At 37.1% G+C, this 12,689-nt stretch overlaps 1 protein-coding gene across 1 annotated transcript in view; it reads right to left on the reverse strand.

The window, feature by feature from the left end:
• Mical (Molecule interacting with CasL) overlaps positions 1-12,689 on the reverse strand; it is a gene marked incomplete at its 5' end in the record, with an annotated part of 449,478 nt that overhangs the window by 78,709 nt on the left and 358,080 nt on the right. Inside the window, one exon of the mRNA XM_025298111.1 lies at positions 6,011-6,184. Within this exon, the coding sequence (XP_025153896.1) occupies positions 6,011-6,184 (174 nt within the window). The remainder of the gene's footprint in view (positions 1-6,010; positions 6,185-12,689) is intronic.

Consider the following 12,689-nt stretch of genomic DNA (forward strand, 5'->3'; position numbering starts at 1 on the left):
ACATTCACTTTCCGATAGTCTTATCTTACATTGATCCAACCAGTCAAGGCAAGATCCGAGCATGATCCAACCAGTCAAGGCAAGATCCGAGCATGATCTAGCCAGTCAAGACGAGATCCTTGTATTGCCTGATAATCAATGAACTGTAACAATTGTGAAAGTGCAATTGTCAATTCTTTTAATGAAACAAGTATCAAGAGGCTTGTTTCAAATTTCTTACTTGGGCAACTGTCGGTATTTTGGCGAAGTCTCAGACAGATGCATATTATTATCCATTGACTTTTTTTTGATAAGACGGGAATTTTTAGTTTCTTGGCGCTTTTTTCTTTATAATTATGGCTGCTTATCCACCAAATGAAATGGTGAACATGATTCGCATTTTGGATGAGGCCAGGAATAATTACTCAGCAGCAGAAAGACTTTATGCTGAAAGATTCCCAGACAGACGCCATCCTGATAGGAAAGTAATAAAAGGACTCTGCGACAGAGCTGAATAGGGTTTCCTTAGAAGAAACCGGCGAAAATCGGGCCCTGATGAAGTCACATAATTGACTGTCATAGGTGCCGTTGCTTTGAATCCTCAAATCTCTACGAGACAAATTGAGAGGCAATACGGTATATCTAAATCAACAGCCAATCGTGTGCTCAAGCTCAACAAGTTTCACCCATATCACATTCTTCTAACTCAGCAATTGGAAGAGAGGGACTACCAACGCCGTGTACATTTTTGTAACTGAGGACTCGAGATCAAATCCAACAAAATCCCCGGTTCATTGCTGATACGCTTTTTTCTGATGAAGCCACGTTTTGTAATAGAGAAGGCGTTAATAGACATAACTGCCATTATTGTTCAGATGCTAATCCACATTGGCAGAGAAGCCAAGAGTTCCATCGGCAGTGGTCCATTAACGTTTGGGCAGGCATCCTGGGAGATGTTATTGTTGGTCCATATTTTCTTGAAGAAAATCTCAATGCGGCAATCTATCTAAGATTTCTTCAAGATGACCTGCCCAACCTCTTAAGACATGTCGACAATGATTTACTCAGACGAATGTGGTTCCAACAAAATGGAGCATCGGCTCATAGATCTCGAGCTGTTACACAATATTTAAACAATAGATTCCCGAATAGGTGGATTGGTATGGGCAGTCGAGTTCAAGAATGGCCCCCAAGATCACTCGACTTGACACCCCTAGATTTTTATTTCTGGGGCTACATTAGAGATATAGTTTATTCGCAAAAGCCTACAACCGTTGAAAATATGAAAAACCAGATCAGACAGGCTTGCAGAAATATTAATGTAGGTGTTCTTGAAAAAATTAGGGACGACTTTCACCATAGACTAGAGCTATGCATATAAGTAAATGGCCAAGTTTTTGAACACTTTAAGTAATTGTACACAAAAGAAGATCTTGCCTTTACTGGTTGGATCATGCTCGGATCTTGCCTTGACTGGCTGGATCATGCTCGGATCTTACCTTGACTGGCTGGATCATGCTCGGATCTTGCCTTGACTGGCTGGGTCATGCTCGGATCTTGCCTTGACTGGTTGGATCATGCTCGAATCTTGCCTTGACTGGTTGGATCATGTAAGATAAGACTATCGGAAAGTGAATGTTTTACGAAATATTTTGTATTTCTATCAAAATTTTGTAAATTTGGAGCTTTATAACTCGAAAAGTACTTCACCAAAAAACATTCGGTTATAGTGTTTTGGGAAGCTGTCGAGGTCAGCTATGAGAGTGTGTAATAAAAAATAGGGGTGTCATCTAAAAAAATTGAGGTAACCTTCACATGACCTTCAAATTACTCTTGAATGTCAAATCAATGGTACCGTCTTATGGCCCCCTCGAAACCATACAAAACCTGTCTGAACCATTTTTCTTTAAAATCAAAAATAAGAGAGGTATTTGGAGTGAACACTTAAAATGGGACACCCTGTATAAGGTGTACAACTTAATTCTCGGCCCTTTTTGCTCAACTTCAATGCTCAGTTTTAAAAACAAGAATTTACCTAATCCCAAAAGTAATCTCCTTCACTTTCTACACATTTCTGCCATCTTTCAGGCAACTTTTGAATTCCGCTTTGGAAAAACGATGGTGGTTTGGACTCAATGAAGTCATCAATGCTTTTTCTGACTTCTTCAGAAGTTCGGAATCTGATGGGGCGAGGTTTGGAGAATATGCTGCGTGAGGAAGGATTTCCCAGCCTAAGTTGGAAATGATTTCCAGGGTCACGTTTGCCGTGTGTGACCGTGCGTTATCATGCAGCAGTAATACCTACCTCTTTCCACTACTAGTAAATGATCTTTTTTGCTCGAGTGTGTCATTCACTTTAATTAGTCGTTGCTTGTAGCGTTTAGTATTGACCGTTTGACGGGGTCCAAGCAATTCGTAGTACATAACTCCTTCCCAGTCCTTACTTGGCTGACCCGGTCATTGTTCATCTTCAAGATCGAAATTTCCTTCTCGAAACCTCTGAAACCACTTCTTGCAAGTGCTGTAAGAGACAGCATTTTCGCCCAAAGCCGAACAAACCATTTTCTGCGTTTCAGTTGCATTTTTTTTAAGTTGGAAAGCGAAGGAGGCAGTGCCTTAAATGCTGCTTTTCGAACGACATTGCATTGACTACTGTTCTTTGAGGTTATATCAGCAGGGCTGCCATCTGTTATACTGCATTCTAAAGCTGAGGCTTACTATTTTCAGACCACCATAGAGCGGAAATAAATTTCAATTTGAATAGAAGCTGTCATTCATTGAATTTTGGGTCCGAGAATTAAGTTGTATACCTAATAATTGTGTTGAACAGTAATTATACCGTTGTTTGAGGGCATTGCATAAATCGATATAGAATTCTAAAACTAATTTATTGTTATTTTTATATTATTCATTGCTCATATACCATATGGTATATGATACATAATAGTTTTTGTAGTATTATAAAATTATATTTTATACTTAATTGTAATTATATTACATGCGTATATGAAATATATTAAATATTATATAATATTAGGTGTACAAATGAATAATTTAAAATTTTTTATGCAGCTAAGAAATTAAATTTCAAATAATCAAATTTTTCCTCTCTTTTACGGTTATGTAATGTTGACATATAGCTATTAAAAATTATATTTATTATGACGGAAGGCTTAACATAACGTGAAAAATTATTTAGTTCAGTCAAAGATGGCAGTCAAAAATGGCAACAGATAAGATGCAGAGAGCGAGCGTGGCATAATATTAGGTCAATCGGAAAGTTCCGTTCGTTTTCTTGCAAAACGTATGGCTTTATTTAAGAAACAAAATGAAGAAGTACATCAATCAAAGTATTGTCCATCGTTAGCGATGACTTTCTCCCATCTTTCGGTCAGCAAGTGAATTTCGCGGTGAAAGAATAACTCATCTTTGGAGGCTATCCAGTCAGAGACTCATTTTTCCACGTTTTCATAAGAATTGAAGCATTCCTCAGCAAGTGCGTGTGCCATCGAAACAAGTGGTAGTCGGAAGGGGCACAATCTGGTGAATAAGCCGCATGGGGTAACACTTCTCAGCGAAGTGCTTCTAACGCTTCCTTGACAGATTTTGTGATGCGAGGCTGAGCGTTGTCATGAAGCAAAATCACTTTATGCTGTCTCGTTTCATATTTTCGTCATTTTTCGTGCAATGCTCGGCTCAAAAAACGGATAATTTGTTCTCTACAGAGATACCCTGTGACTGTTTGATTACTTTTCAACAGTTCATGGTACAGCACACCCTTCTAATCCCACCAAATAAAGAGCATTGACTTCTTTCTGTGGATATTCCGCTTTGGCGTCGATGTTGAGGGTTGGCCGGGATCGCAAACAGTTTTTCGACGTTTGGGACTGTCAAAATAAATCCATTTTCATCCCCAGTGATGATACGATGTGAAAATCCCTTTCTTTGTTGCTTAGAGAGCAGAATTTCGAAGGTGGTTTTTCGCCTTTCAACGTCTTTTGGCTTCAGTTCATATGGGACCCATTTTCCTTCTTTGTAAACTTTTCCTAAGGCTTTCAAACGATCGGAAATGACAGATTGAGCACAATTTAATGTTTCTGCAAGTTGCTTTTGCGTTTGACATGGGTCTTCGTCCACCAATGCCTGCAATTCTTCGTCTTCAAATACTCTTAGCCGTCCAGAACGCTCTTTGTCCTCTACATCAAAATCACCAATTTTAAAGCATCGAAACTATTCTCTGCTTGTTTTATCAGAAGGAGCATTATCATCGTAAACTTCTACAAGCATTCGATGAGCTTCAGCTGCAGTTTTCTTTCAATTGAAGCAAGAGATTAACACTTCGCGTAAATGACGCTTATTTGACTCCGACATTAAATTTCGACATTTTCGATGCAATGACAAACAATGTTATTGATGCAAACGTATACTTTTATGTACTGAATGTTATTGTCAGATGTTAAAACAAATTATTAAGCTTCGTTCAGACATTACAGGTTAACGACAGTTCTAGCTATAGCTACTTGTCGCTAAATGGACGGAATTTTCCGATTTACCTAATAGATAGCATACTATAAAATCGAAGACCGCGAGTTCAATTCTCGGTAGAACCGAAAAATTGTATACGATCGTTCTCCTCTCGGAAGGCATTGGCAAAGCGAGAATGTCTAGTAAAATCTTTCTAATATTGCCGTTCGGAACCAGCGTTAAACTGTAGGTCTTGCATACATGTAAATAATCTAGATGCGCATGTATATGAAAGAGAGATCGCCAACGTCCGAGATCGGATATGGTACATCAAGAAAATAAGGTATATATCCGACACTGCATTCTTTATGAATTTCAACAAGGGAAAAGTGCTGCAGAAACATGCGAATTGATTTGTTTCTTTCTCGGCAAAGATGTTCCCAGTCAGAACCGTAACGTTGATTTGACGTTGAAATGGTCGATAAACCATTGAATCAACGTTAATTCAATCCTCGTTTAATCAACGTTGTAGTTCGGACTGGGTTGCATCGTACGATGTGTGTGCATTTCGGTTTAGATAGTTTAAAAGCGGCAATTACAGTCTGAATGACAAAAAACATCTTGGAGGCCGTGTGGAAGTGCGGCAACAACGATTTGGAGCAACTGCTCCCTGAGAATTCAGCACAAACGCAAAAGAGCAGTTAGAAATAATACAACAAACTACACCAACCAAACGCCTACACGAGATGGGGAAGATTGGAAAAGAAGCAAAAAGGGTTCCGCATGAACTCACTGAAGCCAACAAAAATCAATGAGTGACAGTGGGTCTTCTTCTTCTTAATAAGCAGTGTAGAAAGTCTTTCTTGTGGAAAATTATTACGGCCGATGAGAAGTGGACATTCTATGACAATTCAAAACGCAAAATGTTATGGGTAAATCTCAGCGAATCAGTCAACATCGCTCGCAAAGTCAAACTGCCACATTTCGGAAAGAAGATTCTGTTCTGCATTTGATAGAATATGAAGGGCGTAATTTATTATGAGCTATTAAAAATGAATGAAACAGTTACTGCGGACCGCTACCAACACCAATTAATCCGTTTGAATCAAGAATGAAAACGCTCATATAGTGGCAAAGGAAAACGTCCTCTAAATTTTTGCATAATAACGCTAAGCCATACATTGCTTCTATGACAAAAGACGTCATAATGAGTCTCGGTTGGGACGTCTTGCAGCATCCGGCGTATTCACCAGACATTATTCCTACCGGTTATCACTTGTTCCAGTTGATGCAACATGCCTTGTCCGATACGCACTTCAAATCAGTGGATGAAATCCGAAAATGGCTTGACAACTTTATCATATTCAAAGACATAATATTTTTCCGACATGAAATTCATCAGCTGCATGAAATATAGCTTAAAGTTATAAAAAACAATGGCGAATACTTTGATTGACAAATTTGTTTTACTTTCTTTTAAAGTAAACCTTGAATTTAATTGAAAAATTTGGATCATTCATTTATACACCTAATATATTATAATGAACTAAAAAATGAAAATATTTACCGTCATCAGCCAAGCGTTCACGTAATTCTTGTTGCAATCGTTCATGACGATCTTCCAATTGTACTTCTTGTGCGCGTATCAGAAGCTCTTTTTCGTATCTACGTAGTTCAGTGCGTTCTTTCATAAGATCAAACCATTCCCTGAGTAAATCTGCTTCTTCATGGTCGGAGGAATCTAAATAAAATTAGATTGATAGAATTAGATAAAATTAATTGATAGGAAGGAGCATTTTTTATATACAGGGTATCCCATTTTAAAGTACCCACTCAAATATCTCAGAAATACTGCGTTAAATCGAAAAATGTTTCAGACAAAAGTTGTTTGGCTGAAAGGAGGACATAAGACGATAACATTTTGCTTATAGATAGCACCACTTTTGAGATATTCACTGATCATTAATTTTCTTAAATGGATATCCAAACTTTTTATTACACTATCTTTTTCTACCAATGAACATGAACAACTTTTGTTTGAAACATTTTTTTATTTGTTTAATATTTTTTTAGATATTTAAGGAAAACTTGGTAACTTTTTCAATATTTAACTTACTCCTACTCTCATATGTAGAACATATTCAAGATGGTAATAGTTATTGCCAATTCTCTTAATCCAGTTAATTTCATTAAAAATTTTAGTTATCTTACATTACACAAAGAAAATTTGATTGAAACCTCATTTTATCATAATTATTAAAACTTAAATCGATTGTATATTTCCGGAGATATTAACTTATAATATATTTGATATCAAATATCGTATATATTATTTAATATATATATTATTTTAAACCACAAGAATATTGTTACTTTGATGTTTACGAACGTGTACGGATGTTACACATCCTTTATTGATTTCTACGTATGCTTGACATCTTCGTATTACAAAATTCCAAATTTTTTAGAAATTTCTAGGTTATTTCGAATCAATTTGGCTACATTTTGAATTATCTGATATAAATCTTGTATATTATTTATCGATGAATAATGTACAAAATGTTCCATGGGAAGTTGTTGAAATTAATGATTAGTTCCCTCCTCCATGACTTTAGAACAGGTCTTAAGGTTAATAGTTGTCTGCAGTTTATCTGGTTGTGGTAGAAGCAAGTCTGTGTGCAGCGAAATGAGTAATCTGATGACGGAAAAGAGACTTACCGAGTGCTCCTTTTCTAGAGGAAAAGTATATAGCAATGCTTACAGGGAGTTTCGTACTAAATACGAATATATACGAGGGTCTTAGAAGCACCTGACCTGACGTATAGATAGCGGTTGTTGTTCGAAAGAATGACTATGGTAGAAAGTACCAACCTTATATTAGGTGAGCAACTAAGTTTCCGGGTTTTTTTGATCAATGAAAAATGGAAAATTTCAAGAGAAATACAAAAAATGGTTTACTCAAAGTATCGTCCCTCGCTAGCTACACATTTTTGCCATCTCTCTAGCAATACATGAATACTGCGACGGTAAAACGACGCGTCTTTGGACCGAAACCATTCATCCAACCAATTTTGCACTTCTTCGAAATTGGCCAAGTGTTGCCCAGCCAAGCCATGCGCCATCGACCGGAACCAGTGACAATCGGAAGGGGCCAGGTCTGACGAATACGGCGGGTGCGGTAGCAGATCCCATTTCAGCGTTTTGATGGTATCCTGGACGATGGAAGTGCGATGGCACTGAGCGTTGTCGTGCTGCAATATCACTCGTTCGTGTCTCGTGTCCCATTCTGGCAGTTTTTCGAGCAATGCATGGTTCAAATTGATCAGTTGTTGTCGGTAGCGATGCCTATTGACAGTTTCGCCCGCACATTCAGCAGCTCATAGTACACGATTCCTTTCTAGTCCCACCAAACGTAGAGCATTGTCTTCTTTCCGAAGCGATTTGGCCGTGCCGTCGATGTTGATGCTCCGCCAGGTGAAAGCCACGATTTTTTGCGTTTGGGATTCTCGAAATATACCCACTTCTCATCGCCAGTAACAATTCGATGCAGGAAACTCTTTCTTTCATGCCGCAAAAGCAAAGTTTCGGAAGTGGCTCTTCGATTTTCCATCTATTTCTTAGTCAACTCATGCGGCACCTATTTTCCTTCCTTTCGAATTTTTCCCATGGCACGTAAACGTTTGGAAATACCTTGGAGAGACATGCTTAATGCCTCCGCAAGTTGATCTTGTGTTTGCGTATCATCTTCATCTAATAACACTTGCAGATCGGCGTCCTCAATTGTTTTTGGTCTTCCGGAGCGCTCCTTGTCCTCAGTGTCGAAATCGCTACTTCCGAACCGTTTAAACCAATCTTCACAAGTTGTTTTCGATGGTGCATGTTTGCCGTAGGCCTCCTCAAGTAAACGACGTGCTTCAGCTGTACTTTTTTTCAAGTTAAAGCAGAGAAGAAAAGCTTCCCGCAAATGCTGTTTATTTGGCACAAAACTCGACATCTTCGTTGTTAGAAAAAATATTTTTGCGTTGCGATATGTGTTGGTATTACGACTGGTTATTGTTAACAGATGTCCAAGCTATAAAAAACACAACTTCAGACATGTATGTCGACTACATGTGTCGTTAATGCCATCCATGTGTGAAACCCAGAAACTTAGTTGCGCAACTAGTAAAGCTTAAGTTTGAAGTTTGACGACGCTACGTTGTTTAGTATTTATTTGGCAGCCATCAATAGTGAACGCTCTCAGTGAATTTGTAAACATGGAAAAAATTGGTCATCGTTATGTGATACAATACTTTCATTTGAAAGGCCTCAGTCCAACCAATATCAAAGCAGAGCTAGATTCTACTCTGGGGGAGTCTGCTCCTTCGTTTACAACAGAAAATATTGGGTGGTAGAGTTTAAACGAGGCCGTACGAGCTACCAAGACGAATATCGCAGTGGTCGATCAAATGAGGTGACCACGCCAGAAATGGTGTAAAAAATCCACAAAATGGTATTGGATGACCGTCGACTGAAAGTGCGCGAGATAGCAGACATGGTAGGCGTTTCGAAAAGTGCTGTACATCGCATATTGACTGAAAATTTGGACATGAGAAAGCTGTACGCAAGATGGCCGCGATTACTCACAACGGAACATAAACAGCATCGTGAGGATGTTTCAATCGAGTGTTCGGCGAAGTTTCACAGCAATAAAGCCGAGTTTTTGCGTCGGTTCATAACCATGGATGAAACATGGGTCCATCACTTCACACCTGAGACGAAGAAACAGTCAAAACTCAAAAAATGGACCAATGTGACTTGATGGCTATTTTGAGGAGCTCGACGATTCCCACTATAAATAGGGTATCGAAGCTATTGAACATCGCTAGGAAAAGTGTATTGAGCTAGAAGGAGACTATGTAAAGAAATAAAAATATTCTTTCTCAAATTTTTTGTGTTTTCTTTATTAGGTCAGGTATTTCTAGGACTACCCTTGTAAAATCGGACGTCAGGAAATGATCCCGTTATAAAATTATTATTTTTATTTAGAAATCTTTATAATAATTAGTAATTTCTTAGATATATGTGAAAATATCATGAAACAAATGAAATTTTATTAAAGTGGCTTATCTAGAAAAATTTTTATTCGATAAAAAAATATTCCCAATAAAAAATATTTGTTTATAAAAATATCATAAAAAATGGGGATGTCCATAATAAAATATAATTGATTTTTATTTGACCTGTAGTAGTGTCACCTATATCATAATTGATAATGTTATTTTATGTCCCTTATAATTAACAAATCCTCTCTATAATATGTTTTTGTAATACTTTACGAGATATTTGTCATTAACAATATAAATGGTTCACCCGATATAAGCAACGCAAGTTATATTATTGAGTTTGTAAGGCATATAAGCCACTGCATTCTTTTCACGTTTCAATTAAATAAAAATGCTTCAAATCCTATCGAATAAAAATAATCGAATGCTGAAAAGTGGTATTAGGTTTCGGAATGATAACGTTTTGCCATATATCGCGAAAGAGACAAAAGATGTAATTCTTTGGTATCAAAAGTTCTCTTTCATAGGACGTATTTGCCAGACCTAAATTCGTTAAGTTACCATCTATTTCGATTATTTTAACATTACCTACCTAATATATATTACAAAACAATAGAAGAGATATACAGAACTATTGACGAATTTATAAAAATCGCCATCTTTTTTGAAAAGGAATTCATTAGTTGCTCGAAAAATAGAGAAAATTATTGAAGATAGTTATAAATATTTTAAGGATTAAAATATTTCATTTTCGTAAATTAAGATTCAGTTTCATTAAAGAAAGTACTAAATTTATTATTTTTGTACACCTAAAATATATAGTTTTAAAAAATATATAAAATACTACAAGTTTTCATCTAAAATAATATTTTTATTATAACTGTTTATTTCACATTTTTAAAAATATTGTTTTCGAAAATTAAATTCATTACATTTCTGTAGAAAAATTTGTCCAACCTCTAAACTTGTATAAAAATACATACAAGATACATATCTTTTATTTTTAGTCGTTTTACAATTTATCCAAAACTTATAAAAAACGATAAGAAGCAATTCTATATGTTTGCATATAAAATATTCCCACTTTCTTATTTAAAATACAACATTATTTAAAATATAACATCTTATTGAACTCCTTTTAAACGAATAAAAGTATCTACTTAATACAAGGTGTCCCACGGGAAGGTGCTGAAACTATACGATTGGTTCTCCTCTCCATGATTTCGGAAAGAATCTTACAGTTAACAGTCGTCCATCTGAGGGTCTGCAGTTCTATTCTGGCTGCGATAGAAACAAATCCGTGCGCGTCGAAATGAATTGTAAGGCATATAAGCGTCTCTCGAACGTTTATCGAACATCTATCGAACATTTATCGAACATCTATCGAACGTCTATCGAACGTCTCTCGAACGTCTAATAAGCATCACACCGCAAATAAAGAACTGTATTTTTTTATCAAACACAATTATCATATAAAATCCTAAAAGGTGAAAGGGGATAAGCGTGTTGGAAGAAACATCTGTAGATTTGAAATAATGTTTTTATTAAGCGTCGTACAATTTTCTCCGAGACCACTAATTGAAAATTTTTAGTACATTTTGTAAGGCACAATTCTTCATATGATTATTACATCGAAAAGTATCATTCAATTTTTTGCAGAGAAGGCATATCATCGTAGTCGGTGACCATGGTCTTAATGATCACGCTGCTTCTCACATTGTCATCCAGAAAGTGTAACAACCATTCTCGTTTCTCATGCCCCTTCACGTACATAAATTGAGATGCATCGTCTTCAAGTTCGCTATACATATCACCCGCCACAGCTACAGTAACCAGATGTTTAGTTCTGCAGTATTTGACGATTCCATCTTCCCATCGTAATCCATGATGATTAGCCGTTAACCAGTAGGCCCTCGATTTGTCTGATTCTGTGAGCAGATGCCATGGCATTAGACTCGTGAAGACGTAGTGCGAAAGAATAGTTCTGTTCTTCAGTATCTCTGCTTCTTTTACAATAAATCTCTTTCCAACCATGAATCCTTGCAAGTCGACAAACGTCGGCACAACCATGGTGAAACATTCTTCGACACGTCCGGGAGAGAAATGCCGTTTATAGCACTTTGTTGCATGTATTATTCTTTTCTTGTATATACTTTCTGATGTTAGTTGAGTTTGCGCACTATCGATGTCGGCTAGCGGGCTGTATTCAACTACACGATCATGCAGGATGAGACAACATGCGGTAGTATTCGCCGGTATATTCTCCTTACACTCAAATTCTATCCGCACATCCACAGTGGCACTCTTGATGGACTCATATTAACGCGAACAATCAATAACCACGAAAGGACCTAGCCATTAAAAGTCGGTAGTTGTTAACCATACCTCAGCACTGTCGTATCCATAATACGATTTACAAAAACGTCTATACATATTGTAAAGTATGGCGTATTTATTTTTTGCAAAGTCTAAATTCATGTCGTCGTACGGATAACACTTTGAATTCAAATAGAGCTTCGCGTTGATCAACTTGCAATCATTGAAACGAGTTATATTTTCCGATATGACATTCTTCCGGCTAGTCTGCAGCGCAAATATAACATATAGTAGTTTCTCCAAATTAGTAGCAATTTTGACGGTCCACAGGTGTTTGGTCGTGCTTTGCAATAGAGGAAACCCATATTCAGATATCGTCCGTTCTCTAAAGTTCTTAGCATGGAAAGTTTATTAATATCGTTTAAGATTACGTGAGGCATTCGCCATTGTATTTTGAATAGCTCAATCTTAGGATCCAGCGCTGAAGATCCTAGTAGACTGTTGTTGTCGCTGTACGATCGTAATAGAATCAATTCATGACGCATTATTTAATTCATGGATTAATTAATTCATGGCGCATTAATCACTATACGCTTGTAGTCTTCACAGAATCCTAGCAACACACTGAGTGGTACACAAAAGTTGAAGTCCGGCGAAATAATGTCAGTCGTATCCCACGCGGCATGTTTCATGATAGCATTTTTATCTGAAGATAGCGATGTATAGTTTTTGAGCGTTGAAGTTATTCCCACGTTTCTGTTACGATCAATCTCCACACCAACCAGTTCATAACGGATCTCATCAAACATGAATGCGATGCAATTATATCCCCATGTTACAGTCGCATTATCGACTGCAACTTGTTTCGTCTCCTTCCCCTCAACA

Source organism: Harpegnathos saltator, unplaced genomic scaffold (genome assembly GCF_003227715.2).
Source record: "Harpegnathos saltator strain DR-91 unplaced genomic scaffold, Hsal_v8.6 scaffold205, whole genome shotgun sequence".
In the NCBI taxonomy this organism is placed as follows: Eukaryota; Metazoa; Arthropoda; class Insecta; order Hymenoptera; family Formicidae; genus Harpegnathos; species Harpegnathos saltator.